This window comes from Rhodamnia argentea, chromosome 7 (assembly GCF_020921035.1).
Source record: "Rhodamnia argentea isolate NSW1041297 chromosome 7, ASM2092103v1, whole genome shotgun sequence".
Classification (NCBI taxonomy): domain Eukaryota; kingdom Viridiplantae; phylum Streptophyta; class Magnoliopsida; order Myrtales; family Myrtaceae; genus Rhodamnia; species Rhodamnia argentea.
The window spans coordinates 24,857,280-24,881,846 of NC_063156.1; the positions used below are offsets into that span (position 1 = coordinate 24,857,280).

Consider the following 24,567-nt stretch of genomic DNA (forward strand, 5'->3'; position numbering starts at 1 on the left):
GTGTGTAATATGGGACTACCGATCCAGGCTTTCATTTCTGGCTATATTTACAATTGAGTTTTACTTAATTATTATTTCATATTTATCTGTGTGTTTAAATATTAGTAGTGGTCATTGGATTGAAGCAATAAATGATGGTCATTAAAGGTGATGATTCATTGCAATCGTTCAATTAAGAATACGTGTGGGACCTTGATAGACTACGAAATTTGTGGCGGGGTAGGTTTTGGGTTCTAGATATGCAGAATAAGTTTCGGGTTCCAAAAAAATAAGGAACCTGTTTCGACGGGTATTTCCATGTTCAAGATAGAATTAGTACGGAACCTGGAACCGTTCATTCCTAATTTTTCCGGCCCATATTATTTTTGGGCCTAATGTGACGAAGCAAATCAATGTCTATTATCTTTTTAAATCCGAACTCAAAATAATGGTTTAGCATTCAACAAATGTATTCACGCGTCTGTTTTGTCCGACAAGTATAGATTATATCGAGAAGGGGCTAAAGTCTTTACGTACAACCAAATATGAAGAGCGACGTTTCACGTACGCTCAAGAAAGTCGACATTGGAAAAGCAAGAAAGTAAATATATATCATTTTGCAATGTAGCGAATGTACTTCTGGTCAAACCCATTTCGTATTATTGAACATCAAATGTTACAGACTCCTAGAAATCTTGTATTAAAGTTTGTAGTGATTAGAAATAATCCGAAATGTGTTTACATGCTTAAATATGGGAAAGCAGGAAAAGAAGAAAGGATTAAACTTTACTCCTTGCCGTTAAACCGCGAGACAGATCCCTCTCGGGACGGTTAAATTTTGGGGAGAGAGAGGAGGAGGAGGAGGAGGAGGAGGAATTTTGACATTTGCGAGAGCGGTTTGGCGTGCAAGGCCCGGCAGGCAGACACCGCCCTCCGCCTTTCAAGGGAGTGGCGGAGGGAGCGAGGAGCTGTTCTGTTCTGCTCTGTTCTGAGAAATTCCCCAATTTTTACAAATTGTCAACACCTTCTCTTCTCTTTCTCTTTTCTGTCCATAAAAGGCCCATCTTCTTCCCCCTTTTCCCCTTCCCTTTTCCCTCTCCTCCTCCTCCTCCTCCTCCTCCTTTCTCTCTCTTCCTGCGTGTGCTTTTCTCTCTTTTCGCAATCCTTTTTCACAACAAACACATTCCTCTCTCTCTCTCTCTCTCTCTCTCTCTCTCTTCTGTACTTCCACCCACCACTCTCCCCCAGTCCCATACAAATGCAATCATATTGAGCCCCACACATTTCACTCCCTCCAAACATCTTCTCGCTCTCTTTTTCTTGGTTTCTTCATTTTAATGCCCACCCAGAACTTCCTCAGGCCATTTCTTGATTGGCGCATTCGCCTTCTTTAAAAACACCCTTTTTAGCTCTCTCTCTCTCGCGTCCCTCAACCCCAAGCTCTCTCTTAGGCTGATCCCTGCCATTCTGATTCTGGTTCTGATTTCGCCTCCCCTGCTTCTTCACTCCTGAAAACATGGACAATGAGTTCGTCATGCCGTGGCAATCGCTCTCCTCGGGAATGGCGGCTCAGCCCGCCGACCTGAATTGCGCTTCCAAGCAATCCCCCGATTGCTTCTTCATTCCGAATTGGGACGATTCTTCGACAGATCAGGGTGGTCGCTTCGAGTCCGCGCTGAGCTCCATAGTGTCCTCCCCTCCGGCCCCCTGTTCCTACATTTCCAATCAGAGTGTCCTGATCAGGGAGCTGATTGGAAAGCTCGGCAGCATCGGGAACTCCGGCGAGGCGTCGCCGCATTCCCTGGCCTTGTCGGGGAATGCCGCCGCCACCGTGATGCCTTACATTGGCGGAAGCAATGGTACTAACACGTCGTGTTATAGCACCCCTTTGAATTCGCCCCCGAAGGTGAATTTCACGACGGTGGATCGCGTGGTCAAGGAGAGATTCTCCAGTGTGGCGGGGTTCACTGCTGATCCTGGATTTGCAGAGAGGGCTGCGAGGTTCTCGTGCTTCGGGAGCCGGAGCTTCAATGGCCGGACGAGCCAATTTTCCCCGAACAGTGGCGAGCTGCCTTATAAGCCCAACCCGCTGATGGAGAGCAGGAAATTCCAGCGTGTCTCGAGTAGCCCATCACTGAAGGCGTTGGGATCTCAGGCAGCGGCCACCGTTCAGCAGAATGTGAATTCGGGACTGTCCGATCGGATGGAACTGACGAATTCTAACGAGGAGTCCTCGGTGTCCGAGCAAATCCCGCGCGGCGAAAATGGATTGAAGGCCTCGAACGAGGCGAATTCCAGGAAAAGGAAGGCGGCTGCTAAGGGAAAAGCGAAAGAATCCGCTCCATCCACACCTGTTGCCAATGCCATGAAGGTATTGACGGAAAGCTTCAATGTAGCCCCTTTTTTGTTCCATATTATCCCAACAGGTAAGAAAAGAAAACTTTTCTTTTCAGGTACCCGAGTCTAATGACAACCCGAGTCCGAAGCGATGCAAGCCGAACGAAGGCGATGAAAATGGAAATGGAACTGCCAAAGGGGAAGATGATGCCAAAGGAAATAGTACTAAGAACGATGCAAAGCCACCTGAGCCTCCAAAAGACTACATTCATGTCAGAGCAAGAAGGGGACAGGCAACCGATAGTCATAGTCTAGCCGAAAGAGTAAGTGCTGCTTCCCAGTCTTCTTCAATGTAGAAATAAGGAATGTTAACTGCAATTTGTTTGGCTTACAGTCTAGTAATTTCCATTTTTAGGTGCGAAGAGAGAAGATCAGTGAGCGAATGAAGCTCCTCCAGGACCTTGTGCCCGGCTGCAATAAGGTGCTCGAGAAAAATTTCCGAACTTGAAAGATGTCGATTTCAATTCCATAAATGTGCAAATTTTTATTCGCGTGACTTGAATTCTCTGCAAAACTTTAGGTCACTGGAAAGGCACTGATGCTAGATGAAATCATCAACTATGTTCAGTCATTGCAGCGTCAAGTTGAGGTAATGTCGCGGTCATCCATCAACGTGGCCTCTGTACTAGTGTTCCCCTTGGTTTGTTAGTGACAAAAGAATTTTTGCTAAGTGCAGTTCCTTTCCATGAAGTTGTCCTCTGTCAATACCCCTCTGGATTTTAATGCAGATGCACTCATGTCGAAGGATGTAAGTCTTATGACTTCTTGAGTTTGAAAGGAACAGCTCGAGATTACGAACTTTCCGCCAACATCAGTGGTTTTATTTTTTTCCATTTTCAGATGTTTCAGCCCAACAACTCTGTACCGTGTCCTATGTTTCCATTAGATTCCTCAGCGACCGCCTTTCACGGCCACAATCGACCTCAGAGTCAGCCACTGCCGCCACCGCTGCAAGGACACGGCCCTAGTGGCACAGCGACCCAAGTAGACCAATTGAATCTGGGACCATGTCACAACGTTGAGTCACATTTACCTCATCTGAATGATCTTCAGGTAAATCCATCTTCTCTTGGACTGAGATTCAACTGTATCACTTTTCCTTTCTTCTTCTTCTTCTTTTTTTGACTTATAGTTTTATCAATTTATCTCTGACTGCTTGTTCCATTTACTTTCAGTATCAGAATTTCTGTGGAGATGACCTGCACAGCATTGTCCAAATGGGTTTTGGTCAAAATTCAAATCAAGAAACAGCATTCCAGCATCAAGCTTTCCATGGTTGAAGATAGCATTCGAAGATTAGGTCTAATGAAGAAGACAATTAGTCGTTTCTCTTCCTTCAATTTTTGTCAATGATCTTTCCTTCCTCTGGGGCTAATTCTCGAGGGGTTTTTTCTCAGAATACCCTCTGTAAAATCTTTGTACAATTTCTTCTGGTGCAGAGTGTGGTAGCTATACATGTATCATAATATATAAAAATTCTATGAAGATGAAGGGATTCATTTCTCATCTGCTATACCTCTTATTGTCATGTCTTTTGGACATTTCACCACATAAACATACAAGTCATCATTCACTCAATTGACTTGAATTTCGCTCAATTTGTTTACTGTTTAGAGGTTGCTCTCAGAGTCCTGTCACTTGAGTCTTGATGAACTGTTAAGTCCGCGTAATCTGGTGTTCTTGATTCTTACTCATGTTGCGACCAGCTGTATATGTCGGGCTTCATCCTTTTCCTTCTGATAAAGTCTGATTCAAATGATTAAGACATGAGTTATCTTCTTCTGGGGTCAACCAAAATTTCTTCTTTTCTTCTTTCTTTTTCTCATATTTCTGCATATGTTCTGAGAGCTCCAGTAATTTCCACGGATTAACCAAGGCAGAGAAGCTTCTGTTCTCTTTTTACTGCAGAGAGAATTCAATCATTCAATCAAGCGAAGATAGATGCCAAATGCCCTTCCTTTAAACTAGTCAATTACGATAAACTCCTCCATAATTTTATAAGCTAGCATCAAAAGAATCCCAGGTTGGCAGAGGTGAGATTCTGACTAGACCCAATGAATCACTTCAACTTTTTGTATAATATATAGAGAGAGAGAGAGAAAGAGAGAGAGAGAGAGAGTGCAAAAAGAAGAATGAAGTGGGGTTCAGGCATGGAAGATGCTCTTTGGGATAAAAGGTTGATGATCTATCTACTTATTTTTTCCATCTCAGTGATGATGTTGGTTAAAATCCATTTCATTGGGTTCACCGAAAAGATTTCTGCTGCAGCCTTAACAGGAGTTTTCGCTTTTTATGTAGGAGATGGTACTAATTATTTTCTGCACATCAATTGTTATTTATTTAGCTAAAAAAGATGCTTTGAATGTGGCTGGTGTGTGCAGAACATTTAGTATACGCCAATATCCACAATATAATAACTGGAGGAAGTTGTTAGGTGACAGCCTTGTCCCCACAAGAGTTTCAAAGAGTCCTAATCATACTGCTACAGGAATGCATTTAAACTTTTTCTCATTTTCTTTTCTCTTCATTTTTTGGGGGGTTTTCTTGTTCATCATCTTTGGCTGTTTGTGTGCAGACTACAGGTCAAGGGAGGAGGAGGAGGAGGGGGAGGGGGAGGAGGAGGAGGACCCTCCACACATTGTTTCCTTAAAATTTAGCTGATGAGACTTGTAGCCGATCCACAAAGACAAAACTTGACAATTTGACAGGACAATAGACAGGAGTGGGGTTTTGCTGGTAACAGATCAACATTGAAGAAAGCAGATAATGAAAAAGTACCTTGAGGTCTCTTTTTTTATGACCACAGTTTTAAAAGGCGCTACGATTAACTTAAGTTTGAATTTAGATGTATCATTAAGATAAGATTACGTTGCAAATATTGAACTTTTCGTTGCGCGGTGCACAAAAAAGAAACCCATTTTTTTTTTTAGGCCTTAACTCTGCCTTGAGAAAGAGACTACTCTTTTTCTATTGAACCTTGTCCTGATGTTAAGAACAAGCAAGGTTATATGACTTGTTGAGCAACCTCTTTGTTAGATCCTTCCTTGACCCCAACTGTAAGAAGCTAATGCATGGTTTTCTTGCTTCTTCAATACTCATGGGCCAAGCTCCTTGGTATTGCATTCAACAGTTACATTTTTAGGTTCATAGATTTATGAATTGTGGGACTCCATCTTGAAGTGGTAATGAGTTGGATGATGAAACTTGGCCTCAGATAATTGGAGGAACCGTTCCAATGGAAAGGCTCAATTCAGTTGTGCAATTTGACCTTCAATGAAGAACATTATGCTCAATGAAGATCATAATGGATCTTTCCAAACAGTAGAATTCACATCCTTCAAATCATTTTAGGAAGATTTTACTTGGGACCCTCCTCACGTTTACTCGAGTTCTATTAACCTAAGTAAATGATGCAGATTGAACAGCAGGGCAAAACCCCGATCGACAGATCCGCATCATGGCTATCTCCTGATGCCCAATAATGGAGGACATTTGTTTAAATGGTCGCTCATATTCGGCGTAAACCAATCTTCCATGATCTAGGATTAGTTTGAGATTTGGAAGCATCTCTGTTTAGTCACTGATCATCCGTAGGTCTTATCATTATTTGTCCTACCTTTTCCCTCAGCTCTAATAATGCTTCTGCGCATATTCTTAAATAAAGCCATCTTCTAGTTGCAGCAGAGTATCTGTTGGCGCCTGTTCAACTTGGAACTTTATTAACTGTTTATACATTATTGCTCTTCTCTGCATATATCATAGGCTTTGTTTCAAATTATTAAAGTTCAATCCCCAGGCCACTTGTATATTCTTGCAATGTGTCGTTTCTTCAAATGTTAAATGGTTGTTTTTGCTAATTTAATTAGCATCCTAAAACGAACTTACTAACGGAACCTCGAAATTTTTCGCAGCATCCTCTGGAAAAATGTTTAGATGCTGGGATTGGGGCACAGTGAAGTCTTGGTCAAGACTTCATGTGGCGTCGGCAGAGGAATAGACTAGGAGAAATGACAGCTAATTACGTTGTATTAACGCTAATGACCAGACTAAATTCCACCTTCGTCAGATGTAGGGGAGGCTTTTTATAATGCCAATTATGCATGCGGCCTAACTCTTTGGCTTGAAAACTAGAGAAAGATCTCTGATTTCATTTTCCTTTCCTTCCTTTTCAAGGATTTAAGGAAAAATGGTCTGCAAGACTGGTCCCCCAGAACCATAGTGCATCTCAGGCCACTGCAGCATTTCCTTTCCATCAATAATAGCAATCTAACCCACATTTTCCTTTTCGTAAGTGGAAAAGAAAAGCTTCGAGCCTCCGCAAATCATCTGGGTAGGGTTTCTTTTCTTTTTCTTTTTCTTTTTTTTTTTCGCGAAAAAGAGACCGAAAGGCGAGACCCTACAAACAAGGATTAGATCTCTCGATACATGTTGGTGATTCACTCGATATCACGTTACATCGCTCATAGTGTATGATGTAACAGAAATTTTCTCGGTATTAAACGTGATCTATTATTTGAAAAGCTCCCTCACAATCCATCATGTCGTTTTGTGTAATGATTGTGTAAATCAATGTAATCGCATCTAATAATGTTCCTCTTCGTCAAATTTTTCTAATTATCTTTGAAAAATCGCTCATTTATAATTTCGGGGCGGCATAAATGTCGAATCAATTCGGAAAAACTTTTTTATGTGTAAATTGAGTCGAATCTATTGAAAAAGATATACCAATCTTAGAAGAGCAAGAAAAGAGATGGTTGAGAGAGTCATATGATAACTTGCGGTAGGTGCTGTAGGGTAACTGGGGAGTTTATCATTAGGGTAGGTGTCCTTCTAATCAAGAACGTGTCACTGTTCTTTCACTCCTTTCAATAGGGGCACCTCCACTTTATGCCCTTTCACCATATTATGAAAGCTTCTCTTTGCCTTCTTTCCAAATTTTTTTTTTTTTTTGGGGGGAAGGGGTGGGGGTCAATTGGCATTTTCCTTAAGGAGGGAGGAAAAACAGGCTGGTGAAGATTGTGAAGGGGGATCATCATTTGTTTCACCAACCATTGGCATTATAACATTCGGGTCTATCCCACTTTTTGAGAGTCCCCCGCATCACCAATTTCAGACACTTCATCGGATGCTATGTTCCTTTCGCCTCTTTAAACTCGAAGTCAAAAGCATTATTATGGGTACGTGATGGTTGGAGGAGGTCAAGGGGGATCGAATCTCACACTCCTCCCTAGTGTGTGTTTTTATGTGTTTTATGTTGTTGATGATCATCTCTCCGAGTAGGTTACATCCGAGGTTTTGCTTTACATGTAGGGTTCGAGTTTTGCACGAGAACGGTTCGACTTTTTTTCGCGATCGGAGAACGTTGATCGGGATGCTTGATGAGCCGTTCGGGCTCATTTGGTATCCATTTCGAGTTTTTGAGAAGATCGATATCATCTAACAACAATCAAGCCTCGAGCCTAGTTACGGGAGTGAAGAAGAGAGCCTAGAGGGATCGTATTCCGCATTTTATAGACCTACTTAATAAATACATTTTCTCAAGCCTTATTATGGGGAGATTCAATGAAAGGGCAAAAAAGAAAAAAAAGAAGCAAAGGAGGATATCAGGTGCATTTGATTCAGCATTTTGAAAGTCCCTTGGGGAAAATTTGGAGTGTTTGGTACCCAATGGGCTTTGGGGTGAAAGCATTGGGGAAGTTGAATGCTCGATGTTGGTACCGAGTAGCTTTGAGCTTTCAACATTTTCAAAATGTCGAAGGCCTCATTCATAAAAATTAGTTACCTATTTTACTCATAAAACTTTATCAAAAATCAATTTTATCTCTTTTGAAAAGGAAAACCCGTGGTATATTGTTTATCTTTTGGAGAGAGAGAGCCGACGAGGCTAGACTTGGCAAGCCTCGTCGCCTAGGTTGCGTTGCCTCGGCGCGTCGGATCTGACTTGCCGATCGCCTGAACCCTTTGCCCACTCTGGCAATAGAGTTTAAGTATTTTAATAAAAAAAGAAATAATGTAGTCAAAGTCCTTTACAATTTTTTTTACCAAACACTATTTAACCCAAAATTGGTTTTTAAAGGATTTTTTACCGAACGCCATTTGCATTTCCCCAAAAGCCCTTACACTAAAGTCATTTACATTTCCCCAAAACGCATTTGCAAAATTAAACCTAACGCATGCGATGCCCTTCATTTGCTTCTTCTTACAGCCTGTTTGGTTCGACTTTGAGGAAATGTCCTTGAAAAAATACAAATACCTTTGAGCTAAAGCGGATTTTCGAAATGCAAACATCATTAGGTAAAAGTGTATTTTGAAAATACATTAGAAAGTAACTTTAACGTAAATCCCGTTTGGTAAAATATACCCTTAGTAAATAATTTTATTTTTTAGTTATTTTTTATTTTTCGATTTTTAATTATTTTTATTTTTAATTACTTTCTTTAATTTTTTTTCTCATTTTTTTTCCATCTTCCTTCGTTAGTTTCTTCTTAGCGTGTCACCAACCATGGTGGAGGTCGGCAATCGGCCACAGACCAAGCTTGGCCTCTCCCCGAGCAAGACCGAGCCCGGCCAAGCTAGATCCAACAAGGCTCGGCCTCCCTCGAGGCCGACGAGGCAAGCCTCACTTGCTCGAGGCCGAGCTAAAATCCCGCGAGACCGAGGCTCACGTCACCCAACCTCGAGCTTGCCCGCCCACGTGTCATGGTCGATCGTCGAGGGGCTGTTGCAGAGGAAGGAGGAAGATGGAGAAAAGAAAAAAAGGAAAAGAAAAAGAACAATAAATTTAAAAAAATAAAAAATTGTAATTACATTTCGAAAATGCAACTTTTGAAAATATCTCAAAAGCTACTTTGAACTACAAGCATTTAGGGGCCTTTGGAAATGTAATTGCATTTCTCTAAAGTTGAGCAAAAAACGAATTAAACGCTATTTACATTTGACCAAATGACTTTAAGAGCCCTAAAGCCCCTTCCAAATGCTGAGTCAAATAAACCCTTGCTTTGGTTTGATTGATGCAACCAAAGGAAAACAAACTAAGCAATCAAATCCCTTTTTAATTACTGACAAGATTGCGATCGAGAACACTCGATTGAAGATGCATGCATAGGCTAGAGGAGCGTAGTCCACGCAGCTTTTGGAGTGGGAAGTTCATTATACACGACAAATGATCGCTCTAAAGAAAATGGGAGCTCAGACAAGACCCTCTTCTTTCCTTAGCTTTTGGTAAGCGAGTAGCTGGAGATGTCAGAGTTCATATGGCTGGTGGTTTTTCAGCCTCCAAGTCGATCGATTTCGCAGCTTAGTATCAGCGAACGGAAAATTAATAGCTGAAAGATTCGGGATGATAGACACCGGCGGAAGATCCTTCAAGAACAAAAATGCTTTCACGAGTGTTCCAAGATGGACAAGAAAGTCGACCGAATACCATTTACGCTGTCACGCCACAACCTGCTTGGCATGGCTCATCCGATAGTTCCTGCACCTTGTGTCAATGTCGGTTGCGGCCCGTGACATTTGGGAGCCATTATAGCCTCGGGCTCCAGGTTGACACTACCAAGCGACCTTTTCTTCAGTGTCATTAAGCTTTTACCTACGATTCCGCTGCTTTGAGTGCATTACCACATGGCCCATTGAGATTTTATTACCGTAACCCGTTTCCCAAATGCACCTGTATTTGTTGGTGCCGACCGCAACACAAAGTCGACATCCGAGCTACGACAATCGTATCACTAAACAGCAAGCAAAGCAGATGAGAACGACCGAGGCCAGAGATTCGGCTTTCGAAAATGCAAGATCAACTCTTAAAAATACGAGAACCTTTAAAACTCCAACCGCAGCACGGCTGATCTAAGACATGCAAAAGACGCTGTAAACTGCATTTTACGGTTTCCAATCCCCTAAAGTAATCCCCAGTTACACTGCAGCGGAATACAGAATTCCTTGCATGTGGAGAAAAATCCAAAATGGCCCGAAAGAAAAGAAAAGGAATAGCACGCTCCTCTCATGCCGTGCTGTCTACGATCATCGGTTCAGGCTCCTTAGCTGCAGTCTTCTGCAGGTCCACAAAGTTAACAAAGCCTCAGCAATGGCCAGATAATGGCAGATAATGATGTCAATCGTCATATTGATACAAGGATTTCCCGATTGGGAAGTGCTATATGAGTTTTACCTCAGCAGGCTCTAGTTTACTCATTTTGGCGAACATATTGCCATAGAACTTGGCATCCTTTTTGTTGTACTCCTTGACCTTCTCCTTCAATACTTTATACTCCAGTTTCACATCCCTGTTTCAACAAGGCAAATAAATGTGTAAGCACCATATTTCTGCACAGAGTGTGACCAAGAATTCCCAGACCACAAAAGAAACATCTCAGAGAACGAAAAAGGAGTAAAATGAAGTACCTATTGTCAGGATCAATCTCTAGCGCCTTCTTGATATCAAATTCAGCCAAATCAAGATCAGCAAGCTGAATGTAAGCCTGTGCTCTCCGATAAAGAGCCTTCACATTCCTGCTATCCAGCTCCAAAACCTGAAACACAGAATCAAAGATGAGAGATCATTCATGCATCACACCCAGAGATTTTGCAATGGCGCAGACAAGGAAATGCTCCAAAACCTTGGTGCACAGTTTCTCAGCCTGCTTGTAATCTTTGAATTTTAGCTTGCATGCTGCATCATTCAGATTGCAAGCAACTTTCAGTGCCTTCGCTTGTTTCTTCTCCTCTTCACCAAAGGAGGTATCGTACTCTATGTACTTCACAGCCTGCAAAATAAAGGAACAAAATGCTCAGCTACAAACAATATCAATATCCAATAGAATAAGAAAAATTACCAGGTAATTATCCAGGGAAATCGCCCTGTTCAAAATTCTAGCTTCTCTGACACACTCTACTTTGACCAGTAAGCAGTTCATCATTTCATCGAATACCAAATTTATTACAAATAACTAGAGAAAAAAATCTTCATACTGGGCTGGAGAAATTAAGAAACTTTGAGACCTTCAACTACAAGGAAAGCCTCAATTTAAACCGATGGTTGAGAATCTGCTTTCCTACTAAACCATACTTTAACATACAATACATAACAGCATCAGTTGAAAAAAGCAACCATCCTCAAGTCTAAAGAACACTCAACCAGCCATGGACTGGAGGATATAAGTAAATAACTAAACAGTGCTTGATTTGATCCAAACAAATGGCAACAATGCAGAAAACAGGAGACAATCATGTCCACTTCCAACAGGAATAAATCATGAGCAAGGTCCCTCATAGCATGTTACTAGGACTCTGCTCCGACAGGGGTCAGTAGTCAGATTTGAGAATCGTTAGCCTCGCCACTTAGCATGAAACAAAACAATACCCCCGTCGCAAGTGATTTAAATAATGGAATGCCTAAAAACTAGTTAACCATGTAAATAGACAAGATGTACCTTTTCATATCTCTTGGAAGCCCTTGCATACTTCCCCGCCTTAAATAGAACATTTCCTTCTTCTTTCTTCTTGCCTGCAGCCTCAATCTTCTCTTCAGTATTCATGTCCCACGACTCCTTGTCCTAAACATTGAATGTTTAGATGTATTAGTGCCCTGAAGCTTACAATAAGGATTGTGCAATAAAAGCAAATGAACAAGAGCCTGCTAACATACCTTGACAAAAGAGACCAACTCCACCTCGTAATACACAGTTGAATTAGGAGGAATGACAGCCAGATCCTGCTTAGACTCGAAAGATCCAAAAGCATACTCAGGTGCAACTGTCAGCAAAGCAACCTCTCCCTTTTTCATGTTCATCACAGCTCTGTCAAGCCCGTCAATCACTTGTTCTGTCCAGAGAATAATCTTCAGCTAATCAATAGACTAAAGTAAAGCAGACAAGTAACACATCCAACCAGTTCAATTACCTTCGTCGGTCTTGAACTCGAATAACTCCTCACTATCATCATGGCCCTTCTTCACAAATACTGTACCATCTTGCAACTTCCCAACCAATTTCACTGCAACCTCAGAATCACACACATCAGCAACCACAGAGGCCATTGTGCAAATCATACCTAAGTCACTTCCATTTTACACTACAATTCTTAAGTTACTCAAATAGAGAAGTGGATCATCTTGTCCGTAGGATGTAAGAAAAGCTTGGGCACAAAAAGAAAGTACCTTTAACTACAGCTCCTTCATTAGGCTTCTCATATCCTTCCCCTTCCTTGAGGATCTTTTTTATTACTTTCTTGTCGTCGGTCACTTCAGACACAGTCTTCCATGATACCAACTCTAATTTTATTTGAAGAGTTGCATTAGGTGGAACGGCACCCTCATCACCAGAAGCTGGCTTACCTTTCTCACCAAATCCATCTACAAACAAGATCTAAAATTAACAAAACACACCCCAGCAGAATGCTCCACAAGACAAGAGAGAGAGAGGAAAGAACTTCAGCTTACATTGTGGCTTGACTGTCAAAAGAACTTTCTCTGCCTTTTTCATTGTCTTGACAGCTTTAGCAACTGCTGGGCAAAAATGTCCTACATGAAAGATTCAAGGTTAGTACTATACAAATGTGTAGGATGGCAAAAAGAGTACACTCTTTACCAAAAATTAGTCACCTTCTTTAACAGTGAATTCGATTCCATCAGACTTTGCAACTATGGTTCCATCTTCCAGCTGAACCTCATACTTGACTGCATAAACCAAAAGTCAATCCTATCAGCATCTTTTCGATTAACAAACTCCCGACAAAAATAACAATGAGGAAGAATTAAATAAACACCTGATACTTCATCCAGATCTTTAGGATTTTCCCATTTTTCACCTTCCACCAGAATTTTCTTGAACACGCCCCCATCCTTGCAAATATCCTTGACACTCGTCCAAGAAAGCAGTTCAACATCAAATTGCAGAGTTGCATTAGGAGGTATGGTTGGAGGTGAGCCAGACTCGCCATAAGCTAGCTCTGGAGGTATTGTGAAAATAGCATTTTCCCCCTTCTTCATTGTCTTGATACCTTGATCCCATCCCTTTATCACTTGCCCTGCAAGCACAACAAATTCATTCCAAAATCAACACCCTCCTTGGCCAGCTTCCTTGACCAAAACAAAATAAACAAGGCATAACAAGTGCAAGATGATCAAAACTAGAATAAAACAGTTGACAGAATTATGTAAGTCCACAGACATTATACGACTGATAGACATATTGTCCAAGACTCACATAAGAGCAACCTTTGCCACCCACAATGTCAATCAAAGAGTATAAATTTTAATGACTCAGCTTTGTCGCGCAATTCATCAGACAGGTTCAGTTTAGGTTTAGGTTTAACAGAAGTCATAATGCCATTGGTGTAAAAGTATCTTGGAAACACAGTCAACAGAGAACCATGCCAATGATGACCAGTCAATTGTGCAGGGTTTATTTATTTCTGTCCATATCTCTCACTATTTTTCCAATTATTCATCCACATTTCTTCTTAATCCTACCGATATCTTGTTAGTGGATGATCTAAACCTATTCATTCAGTCATTCATGCTACCTGCATCACCCAATGCTACTTCTGTTGACTACCAGTAGACCAGCAGCATATTTGGGATTATAAAAAGAATGAAAGCTGACCATCTATGGGAAGATGACCTTAAATTGTTGACATATTCCCCGTCTACTTCAAAAGATTAAGCATATAAAATTGGCTTTCTCAAGCAATGCGAAAACAAATGCTGTACTACTAACACCATCATCTAAACAGCTTACCATTTTATGACCAGGAAAAAGACCACAGATATAAAAGAAGGCTGCAGCATGACAAGACCAGTATTCAGAATGACAAAAGGAGATAAGAAAGAATCAATGAAAAGCAGAACATCCATATAAGATTTTCACCATCTCCAGACATACTAAAGAACAAGGAGGCAGAGAACTTTAGTTCACAAGTCACATATCCTGACTAGATTAACTTCCCAGGCTAGGGAACTCTAGAATCTTAGTCAGGCATCTATTTTCAACATACACTAGAACTGATATGCTACTCCATGTCCTGTAATAAAAAAATATGATTCGCATATGTCAGCAGTTACAGAACAACATTCATGATATTTCAGCATCATGTCAAACTGGTATTCACTATGGACCATAACAATGAATCCCATGACCACCACAAGTGGGAAGGCACTTCCAATACAAGGAGACGCTCCAATACATGCTAAGCAAAGAGTTCTATCCAGACTAATAGGATCTCAGCACATACAAAATTATCTCCACTTCTTCTATAGAAGCTTGCAAACAGTAATTATAGCATCATTCCATCCACAGCAGTAGAGAAGGAGAATTTGCATCTGCATGGACTAGAGACTGTAGATAAAACCTACATCACAACATATCCCCATGTCGGCTAATAAAGGACTTCTCAGAGATAAACCATTCCATACCAATTTCCTCGAATAGCCACAACACCATGTCGTAGCCAAGTATAGTAAACTCATGATCAATGTGGCCAAACCAAAAAGCAAACGGTCAAAGGAGAGTCGAAGACCTCCAGAGAGTTACACGTGTAGGATCCGTGTAGGATCCATAAAGAGGATGAGATATTCTCAAATGCAGGTCGTGCCACACACAAACCCGTTCAACTTCCACTCGGCCACTATTAGGCCATATCAGCAAACTATCATCCCATCAAGAAAACCAGTTCCTACCTACTAAGACGTTACCTTGCGGACCCGTCAGTAGTGTGTAAACCATTTTTCAACGCAACTTGTTCGCATTTCAAAAGAACCAATAAACAGAAAATACATACTTCACCTTAACAGCCCAATTAGATTCAAGATTAAGCAACCGAAGAACTTGCACAATCACAGCGGAGCATAGTGAGGACGACTTTAATTCAATGAGCTAAAAATCACGATTTTTGCACAAAATTTGGAAGCCTCACCTTGGCCAAGAGGGAACTTGAATGGAGTCCCGCGGTCACGACTGGAATCGAATTGAGTACCATCAAGGAGCGTCCCAGTGTAATGCACTGAAAACAAGACAACCACAAGGGAAAAAAACCAATCAGCTCAACCACCTCCAGAAACGAAAACCACAAAGCTAACACGCAACGATCCAAGGAAAAGGCACGCACCTTCAACTTCGTCGCCATTATCAGGGGTGTCCCAGCCCTCGCCTTCCTTGACGAGCTTCTTCTTGAGGCCCTGCTTGCCGATCTCCTTCTCCTCGCCGGCCTTCATGATGGGGGCGTCGTCGTCGGGGAGGTCGAAGTCCTCGTTCATCTCGTCGGCGGGCGGAATGTCGAAGTCCCCGGATGCATCCATTTGAGGGAGGTCCATTTCCGCGCGTCTCCGGAATCCAAAACGAAGAAGGAAGGACGATTACTTAAGGATCGTCCGGAGCTGACCCGAGAGGGTACAGACGGGATGCGAGCTGCAACAGGGATCGCGAAAGCGACGGGGTTCACGGGAGCGGAATCTGGAGGCGTCGAGAAGCAAGCGAAGTCGGGGGTGAGAAGATATTTTTATACGGCGTCGAGAGGGGGGGAGGTTCTAGAGAGTTCGAAGCGAGGGTTTTGGGGCAAGTGAAGAGGATGATGATCCGAGAGTTCCAGAGAGTTTACCCCTTTTCTTTTTAATTCTTTTAGTTTTCTTTTTTTTTCGTTTTTTTTTTTGGTGACGTGGGGTTGCAGAAAAATGAAAACGAACGCTGAGCGATGATGCGTCGAGACTCGTGCGGGGGATCTCAGCTAAAGATTTTACTGAGTGAGACCAGCTGAGTCAGAGTCGGAGAGACAGAGAGTCGCTGGTGCATTTTATCAAACACATGGAGAGCACCGTCGGATCTCATGGCCATCCACAACCATACATCTTCATCTTCATAGATCCTGATTCGATTCCCTCGGCTTATTTTATGCTACGCTCCGTCTAAAAATCGCTCCTTTGTTGGGTGAAAACTACGAAGAGAGAAAGGATAGGCCTGGGGTCCATTTCGGGCTTTGAAGATCTTTGCCCCCAAACCAGTCCGTGCTTGAATTTTAAGTACGAAACTTCCATTTAGGTGGGGGCCGGGCTAGAGAAGCGAACAGCTCGCTCGCACCTATTTTGAATCGCTTGCGCGGGCCGTCGAACCCACAACCGTTTCCGCTCCCCGTATTTAACCCGTTTAGCGAGGGAAGAAGAGAAGTCCACCTTCGAAATTATTTCCTCCTCCTTCTTCTTCTTCCCCGGACATCAGGGGGATAAGCCCAGGAGACAATGAGGGGACATATGAAGATATGATAGAGCGCTCCGCCCGCCGAAAGGGGGAATATAGACGGTTTCCTCTTACGGGGAACTTTGGTCGCCCGCCGTCCTCCTACGGCTGGAGAACCTGTCTCGCTAATACCTCTGAGGCTCTTACCATGCAATCGATGTTAGCCCACGCCGTATGGGCCAGCTTAGATGATTCCTGAGGTGTTCCTAGACATTCTGAGCATATCAAGGTTTCGTTTATTCTTCGGATAGTACATTTTTTAAAAAAAAAAAATTCGCTCATTGGGCTTACAAAAATAAATTAACAGAAAATATTTGCATTATTCATGAAAAATATTGGAATATATTCCGACGACTAGGGAAAAATGTTTGATTATTTTATTTTTATTTTTTATTTTATTTTATTTTTATTTAAAAAAATATTTTCCAAATTACTCACTTTTCGCTAAATAACGTTGGTGGGCCTAAATTTTTTAAGAAAATCCCCATCTACCAAGGTCTCAAGTGCCTTCATTTTCTCAAATAAGGACTTAAAATGAAATTTTTGTTCAAATAAATGGGCGATGTACTCTTTTTGTCTCTAATAAGGGCTGAAGCTGGTCTCTACTTGGTATAAAAAAGGGTCGGCACCCATGGGCGTTGGGGTCGCCGATCAACCAAATGGCGCACTACTAGGGCATTTTGGTAATTTTATTTTTATTTATTTATTTTTAGCTTTTTTTTTTGAAAAAAAAAAGTAAAAATACATAAAATTACCAAAAGGCCTTTCTTTTTTAAGACCGCCATAGCCACTTTATGCCCTTATTTAAAAAAAATCCATTTGAGGCCTTTGTTTGACCCCATCAACCGGGCACTTCATGCTTTTATTGGAAATAATGTCAACTTCAGTCGCCTTTATTTGATAAAATGAAAATACTTTGACGCCCTTATTTGAAATTGGCTTCCTTTTTTTAGAACAAAAAATTGATGGGTGAGGACTCTTGAGTAGCCTCCAAGAGTTTCTTAGGTGCGGGTCGTAACACTCCGTCAACTTCGCAACCCCCATCGGTGTTGATTTTCAACTTCTCCTTCAAAGCGAGATGGCGGACTCTCTCTGCCTATAGTTGAGTTTGTTTTTTGAAAAAACATTTTTAGATTTTTTTTAAAAAATTTTTGAAAAAAGAAAAAGTAAAAATACATAAAATTACCAAAATGCCCTTGCCTTTTTTTAAGACCGATATGGTCACTTCATGCCCTTATTTATAAAAATATCCACTGCAGGCCCTTGTTTGAGACAATGTGAGCGAAGCAGTGATTCTAAGGTGGGAAGTAAAAAATTTACTTTCAAAGTTGGCAAAAAATGTCAACTTCATGCCTTTATTTGATAAAATGAAAATAATTGGAGCCCTTTTTTGAAAATTTTCCTTTTGTAGAACAAAAAATTGAGTGGGTAGGGAAACTTGAGTAGCAAAGCCAAGAGTTTCTTAACAGCTCCTATTAGACGCTGGAATTTATGTAACTTAAAGTTTAAGTCTCGATTATTCGATACGACTTCTCAGTTTCTACGGATGGACAAATGGTGTTTTCCTACGAGGTATGAGTGGCGGGCTTTTTTATGCATCGAGAAATCACGCCAATCCAAAAGAGGTGATCAGAGGGAAATTCTCAAATGCTTTCGGAGCACGACATTCTCATTTACCGTAGCTAACGCGTAACGACTAACGATAGAGTTGATGCTTTTCTCACCCCCATCGACCCCGTTCTCCGATTTCCATTCTACCCAAAAAAAAAAAGATTAGCGACCATATTGCGACCTCTCTCAAAGAAAGGAGGCTCATTGAGTAAGGTATTCTCCCAAGAGCCCCATAATTAGAAATTAGTAGCGGTAATCACTAACTAGTGGCGTGTATTTTTCTAGTAATTAATAAAGTTCCATAAAGCCCCAACGAGGAAAAGTGACCGTCGACACGTGTAGGATTAGCAAATTATTATCTAATCAGGAAGATGAATGGTTTTCCTCATTGAAATCTCACGTCCCGAGAGGCCCCCAAGCGAAGTATGGGCTTTCGTTCTTTAAGCATTCATGCGTAGAAATTGACCTTAACCCCTCACCGAGACTTAAAGCAAAGCTGTCAGCCCTCTTCATATTCTAAGATCGCGCATGGTTCGATGACCGATAAAACTGATATATCTGTCCAAGTTGAACGCTAACGACGACGATCATCCTCCCTTTTCTAAACCCGACACCTCTTTCCAGCGTCATTACTAAATTCATGGAGATCTGCGAATTTCCGTCCTTGAAAAGGAATCCGATGGATTCTGAGTTCTATATGAAGCAAAACTGCCCAGTTTTCAGGCGCGGCACCGTGGCTTCGAGCGTCAAATGGGGGGTCTTCTTCACTTGCTCGTCACCTCATTTCTACTCTACTTTTCAAGTAAGTTCCCGCTTCCTCTCTTTGAGAAAGCTCTCAAGTAAAAAGCCTCAAGGTTAGCCTATCCTTGGTTGTCATAGAGATGCTCAAACATGCATGGCTGCAATCTTTCACTTCACTTGTTACTGTGTTTCGACGAGGCGAGATAATGGTTTTGGGTGTGACTTTTAGGGGCTGAGGCGACGAGTGCGGTCGGGGTGAACTATGGCCAACTAGGCAACAACCTCCCATTGCCGCCTGACGCTGTCCGGCTTATCAAGAGCCGACTCAGCGCCGGGAGCGTCAAGCTCTACGATGCCAACCCCCAGATCCTCCGAGCCCTCAGTAACACGGGCCTAGAGGTATGCACCATGGTCCCCAACGAGCTGATTGCCAACATCTCGGCCGACCAAGCCCTCGCGGACCGTTGGGTCGGGTCCAACATCGTACCCTTTTACCCGGTCACCAGGATCCGACACGTTCTCGTCGGCAACGAGATCCTCAGCGACCCCAACAATAGGTGGTTCTGGCTCAAGCTTGTCTCCGCCATGAGAAGAGTCCAAAAGGCACTAAAAAAGAATCAAATTCGGAACGTGAAAGTCGGTACCTCGATGGCCATCGATACGCTCGAGCTTTCCTCGGTGTACCCGCCTTCCAACGGGTCGTTTAGGTCCGACATCTCGGGTTCGGTCATGAAGCCCATGTTGCAGTTCTTGAGCGAGACCAAGTCGTATCTCTATTTCGATCCGTATCCTTATTTCCACTGGGCCAAGGACCCGGAAAAGATCAATCTTGATTATGCATTGCTTGAATCCAAGAGCATCAGGTATACAGATCCGGGTACGGGTCTGGTTTACACGAATCTTTTCGACCAAATGGTAGATTCAATGGTCTTCGCTATGGAAAAACTCGGGTACCCCAACATCCGGATCCTGATGGCCGAGACGGGCTGGCCCAGTTCCGGAGATTACGACCAGATCGGGGCGAATATCTACAACGCCGCCACTTACAATCGCAATTTAGTCAAGAAGCTCAAAGCCAGACCGCCCGTGGGGACTCCAGCCCGACCAGGGCAGGCCATGCAAGGATTCATCTTCGCTCTTTTCAATGAGAACCAAAAACCAGGCCCTACCACGGAGCGGCATTTCGGGTTGCTGTACCCGAACGGGTCCAGGGTCTACGAGATCGACCTGAGTGGGAAGGCGCCGTCATCAGGTTATGAGCTGTTGCCGGCACCGACGAACAATAAGCCGTACAAAGGGCGCATATGGTGCGTGGTGGCGCCAGGATCCAACAATAGGACGGCACTTGAGGCAGCCTTAACGCACAGTTGCTCGCAGGTAAGCTCACAAACAACGGAACAACGCATGCGAAATTCGGATTATGTACAGTATCTTTCGCGGTCATGTCACTTTCGATAATCCATGCTCGGCAGGGGAACGGGACTTGTGAGGCGATCCGACCAGGCAAGGCGTGTCATGAGCCGGATTCGGTGCTGTCGCACGTGAGTTACGGGTTCAGTTCGTACTGGGCACAGTTCAGGAAGTCCGGCGCGAGCTGTTTCTTCAATGGGCTCGCCACTCAAACCATCAAAGATCCAAGCAAGTCCCACCCACCCTACTCTTATTCTTGCTTTGTCGTATGACTTGATTGTCAAGAAATCTTCGCACGTACATGCTGTCGTTCAATCTTGCAAACGAGAGACACTTCTCGAAAGGGAGGGAAATAACATACGTTCCGATTCTATGTTCTTGATTGCAGGCCATGGATCTTGCAAGTTTCCCAGCGTTACACTCTGAAGACGACCCACGTGGAGGCTCTGTACTGTACTGATCGTTGGCTTCAACCTCATCATAAGACTCGAAAGGGATTCTTCTTCTGAAGCCATCTGGGCAGTCCCTCTTTACTTTGTTCTAATCTTTTTCATCAGCCGTGTCTTCCGGGATCTTGATGTTGTAATCAATGTTATGTTCTTCTAATTACGTGCCATTAAGAAATTTCCTTGAATTGGGCGGTCCTCTATTGCGACTGAAGTTAGGAAGAGCTGGTGGGAACTGTTGATGCACATGAACCATCTAAACAATTACATCGATCGGAACTAGACCAGTTAAAATGGTCCAATATCTTATTATCAACTCAACTTCATTGAAATGAGTCGTACATAGGCCACCTTAAATTTTGCAGGCTAGCCATAATTAGTTTTATATAAAATTACCAAAATAAATGGATTTCAAACGGGTTATGTTATGAACCAATTTACAATAGGAAAATTATCAAAAAAGTCATAAACTTATTACTGCTATGCTAATTTAATCTTAATTTCTTTTTACCAATTTAGCCCTAGACCTTTTGCAGTCATGCCAATTTAGTCATCGGCCAATTTTGACTAGAAATCGTTGACGTGACACGACCGGCATTTGCGTGGCCAATTTTAATAATATTTTTGCTCTTTTTATTTTTATTTTTATGTTCTTTTTTTTTCTCTTTCTTTTCTTTCTCTTTTTGTTGTTCTTCTTCCTCTGGCCAGTCACCGAGCCCGGCTTGTTGAACACGGAATCGATTCTTTGGGAGGCTTGGTGATCAAGTTTCATGTAAGTGGTTGGATGTGTGAGTAACGTAGTGTGGCCACAAATAGCATAGCGGTGGGATCTAGAGTGGAAGGAATTGATGGAGGCGTGCTGATCTGCTGATCCTTGAGACCGGCCATCGTTCACGCAGATCGCCATGGGACTGCAGACCATGTTGAGGACTCTTCAGACCAAGCGATACTCGGACAAGCACAAGCACAGAACACAGCGAACTGGATCGACAAGATCTTACTCTTCTTCTGCTCCTTTTGTAAATATAGTCTTGTTAGCGAATGTTCACAGCATAGAGAGGGAAGAAAAGGCAAGAGTAAACATACGATTCTGCATTCTAGGGGGGTTTCTATGTTTCATGACATGTTCTTAGGTTAAGTAAGATTGTTTAGCACACCAGCAAGTTTGGTCTTTGTTTTGGGCCCGGTCTGATGAAGAGAGCGAACTGTTTCCGTCGACATTCACGGGGACCGTGTTGGCCGACCCAGATCAACTTGATCACTACTAATCTCGCGTGCTAGGCCCCGGTGCCATTGTGCAAAGCCATTGTCGACGGGATGTGTGATGTGCCTTTTTCTGGTTAGTATCGTTGCCCTAAAGGGCATTGTGATCCTTGATTCCAACAGCAATATTTCGAGAAGAAATTTGGACGAAAAAGGGAGGCGTAGAAAATACCAGCAATAAATCAAAGACAAGAATATAAGAAAAAAGACAGATATAGATCTTGGTAGGGATGGATCGATAAATTTGCACCATAAATAAATCGGTCAAAATAGGTTAATGTGGGTCGGGCCAATTTTGACCCAACTCAAACCTGATCATTTGACAAGCCTAATCGATAAAAATATGTAATGGCTTTGACCCCATATTACGGTCAAATTGCTGAATTAAATGACACTGTATACAAGTTTGGGTTTTACAAGTATATTTGTTAAGGGTTATAGAGTTGACGCTTTTTTTATCCCACCGATTTGAAACAGGATCCGGATTGCCTAATATTGGGATTTCCATGATATGTGTGCCAGTCGGGTTCAAAGTTATTCAGAGTTGACAAAAGCACGTTTTTCCCTTTTTTATCCCACCGATTCGAAATCATTCGAAACATGATGGCCCTTTGAAATGGACTGGATTTGTGAACGGCCCAATTTCTTTCTAAATGGACTGGCTCAAAGCAACGACCCAAGATCTGTTTGTTGGGCTCTTGGGCCCGCAGAATACCAACATCGTTTGCGGGAAAAACACTCGTTTTTGCCAACACGCTCGTGGAGCTTCAAAGAAACAGAGGAAAATTCCCCATTTTCGCCCTCATTTATTTTGCAGAAAAATAAATAATCCGTAAAAACGTCTTCGTAAAAGAATGATGTTTGGATCGAACTTTCACCACCCAAACCATCAAAGATCCAAGTAACTCCCCCGAGCTATTCCCTATACTTGTTTCCGAGTATTGTGCGACTAAATCCACAAGAAATCTTTGCACGAACATTATCACTCGAATCTTGCGAACGAGCTAGAGACCTGTCGAAAGTTTTCCCAGCGTGGCCCTCTCCGAAGACTCGACGAAGATGGGGGCATTGTCCTAACGATTCCCCACCTGTAGTCCATCTTCTTCCTTTACCAAGAAAGGAAGGTAAGTAAAGGGCTCGGTGGGTTGTGTGGTTCCTCTTCCAAAGTCATTTGGGCATCTCTCTTTGCTTTCTTGCTTTCTTCTTTTTTTTTCCCACCCCCCCTTTTCCAATCTTTTTTTATCAGCCGTGTCTTCACAGCATCTCGATGAAGCAAATTGATGCTAATCTTCTTCTCCTTCTGAGGAAGTAAAATACGAGATTTGTACGAATTGGGCGGCCCTATCGTGCAAGTGAAGTTTGGGAAGAACCTGTGGGAACAGTACAACAATTACATGGGTCAGTACAAACAAACATGTCAGTGGCTTTGACCCTTGGTTTGGTCCGTTGAATTGAATTATTAACCTACGAGAAGAAAAATAAAGATAAAAAGTAAAGAATGGAAGAAAATTAATAATGACGTCTCTACAAATAGTCAGGAGGGGGGGCAAGCTCTTAATCAGCGACCTCGTCCCTACCACGGAGATTGGGACGTTCCACAATAATAACAACGATAATGATGATTGATAATGCGAAATCTGGGAAGAAGACGCTGCCCACCTCTTTCCTTTGTTTTTTCTTTCCTGTAAAATCCCACGCGCGACGCCATTGGAGAGGACTAAGGGAAGCTCGCATCTCTTTCCTCTTTCCAACGTTTTTTTATGGGAAGGCCCTACTTCGTCCGGACTAGTTCTCTGTTCTTTTCTCCCTCCTGATTCATTTGGGTAATTGGAATGCCTCGCTCATTACTGATTACATCCCATCATCTCTGCCCTGGAAAATACTCGTGTGGATTTGGATTCGCTGAACCATATCTGACCGCCGTCTATCTCAATAGTTGGTTATGAGGAGGCTCACATAGAATCCGCATGATTAACGGTTGCGATGCACCCCGTTTTGAATTTCCAATCCAGGCGAGGAATCCTCATTTGTCAAAGTGAGATATCATTAACTTCACTTTGGCGTCTAAAGTTGGTGGATGATCTCCCCATTCAGCACATTATCATCACCCCATAAGATTAATTCTTAAGCCATATTTCCATTTGATGATGATCCTAAATCGGAAAAGAAAAGAAAAGAGAGAGATAACTCCAAAAGCTTTTTTGCATTCGCTCCTCCACGTGTGCCGGTCATTAAACATCTTGCAACCACTCTACAACTAATTATAAATTTCGGCATTCTACGTCGATTTATTTCTTTGGAACGAACTTACATACGAATTCGCAACAACCAAAAAAAAAACATTATCCGTATTCATTACAATAGTCTGAGGCCAGTGAGGTGGTGTAATTAAATGGTGCTCACATCCATGCATAGGAACTGAGAATTTGATTGGACAATGCTCCAAGACCCATAACGCTTTCAATCCTAAAACCCTAACCAGTAAGAAACGATGTCCT

The 24,567-nt window shown here is 42.4% G+C and overlaps 3 protein-coding genes across 4 annotated transcripts; 2 read left to right on the top strand and 1 right to left on the bottom strand.

Moving 5' to 3' along the window:
- The first annotated feature begins 1,321 nt into the window (after positions 1–1,321).
- LOC115742522 (transcription factor bHLH62-like) lies at positions 1,322–3,891 on the top strand. 2 transcript variants are annotated; one of them, XM_030676860.2, is made up of 7 exons: positions 1,322–2,350; positions 2,433–2,639; positions 2,732–2,797; positions 2,897–2,965; positions 3,053–3,124; positions 3,217–3,429; positions 3,552–3,891. In XM_030676860.2, exons 1-7 carry the CDS (start codon positions 1,496–1,498, stop codon positions 3,654–3,656), a joined length of 1,587 nt encoding a protein of 528 aa, XP_030532720.2. In that variant the 5' UTR covers positions 1,322–1,495; the 3' UTR covers positions 3,657–3,891. The 2 variants fall into 2 exon arrangements, with proteins under 2 accessions (XP_030532720.2, XP_048139161.1); XM_048283204.1 differs by having other exon boundaries at positions 1,322–2,343; positions 2,429–2,639.
- A 6,244-nt stretch (positions 3,892–10,135) lies between these two features.
- On the bottom strand, positions 10,136–15,898 carry LOC115742473 (peptidyl-prolyl cis-trans isomerase FKBP62-like). The gene is made up of 13 exons (XM_030676774.2): positions 15,478–15,898; positions 15,286–15,372; positions 13,138–13,398; positions 12,974–13,048; positions 12,812–12,892; positions 12,530–12,724; positions 12,274–12,366; positions 12,020–12,195; positions 11,805–11,927; positions 10,992–11,138; positions 10,777–10,904; positions 10,544–10,658; positions 10,136–10,426 (listed from the first exon to the last, which is right to left on the bottom strand). Exons 1-13 carry the CDS (start codon positions 15,680–15,682, stop codon positions 10,376–10,378), a joined length of 1,737 nt encoding a protein of 578 aa, XP_030532634.2. The 5' UTR covers positions 15,683–15,898; the 3' UTR covers positions 10,136–10,375.
- A 2,865-nt stretch (positions 15,899–18,763) lies between these two features.
- Positions 18,764–20,919, top strand: LOC115742532 (probable glucan endo-1,3-beta-glucosidase A6). Its single transcript, XM_030676893.2, has 4 exons — positions 18,764–19,011; positions 19,180–20,327; positions 20,423–20,588; positions 20,749–20,919. Exons 1-4 carry the CDS (start codon positions 18,960–18,962, stop codon positions 20,784–20,786), a joined length of 1,404 nt encoding a protein of 467 aa, XP_030532753.2. The 5' UTR covers positions 18,764–18,959; the 3' UTR covers positions 20,787–20,919.
- Positions 20,920–24,567: the final 3,648 nt, after the last annotated feature.

Coding starts and splice junctions, on each gene's coding strand:
- LOC115742522 (XM_030676860.2), top strand. CDS start 1,496: ATGGACAATGAGTTCGTCATGCCGTGGCAATCGCTCTCCTCGGGAATG. Junction 2,351..2,432: donor CTGTTGCCAATGCCATGAAG/GTATTGACGGAA, acceptor TTTTCTTTTCAG/GTACCCGAGTCTAATGACAA. Junction 2,640..2,731: donor GTCATAGTCTAGCCGAAAGA/GTAAGTGCTGCT, acceptor TTCCATTTTTAG/GTGCGAAGAGAGAAGATCAG.
- LOC115742473 (XM_030676774.2), bottom strand. CDS start 15,682: ATGGACCTCCCTCAAATGGATGCATCCGGGGACTTCGACATTCCGCCC. Junction 13,049..13,137: donor AGATCTGGATGAAGTATCAG/GTGTTTATTTAA, acceptor TGGTTTATGCAG/TCAAGTATGAGGTTCAGCTG. Junction 11,928..12,019: donor AGTTGGTCTCTTTTGTCAAG/GTATGTTAGCAG, acceptor TTCAATGTTTAG/GACAAGGAGTCGTGGGACAT.
- LOC115742532 (XM_030676893.2), top strand. CDS start 18,960: ATGGGGGGTCTTCTTCACTTGCTCGTCACCTCATTTCTACTCTACTTT. Junction 19,012..19,179: donor ATTTCTACTCTACTTTTCAA/GTAAGTTCCCGC, acceptor TGTGACTTTTAG/GGGCTGAGGCGACGAGTGCG. Junction 20,328..20,422: donor TAACGCACAGTTGCTCGCAG/GTAAGCTCACAA, acceptor CATGCTCGGCAG/GGGAACGGGACTTGTGAGGC.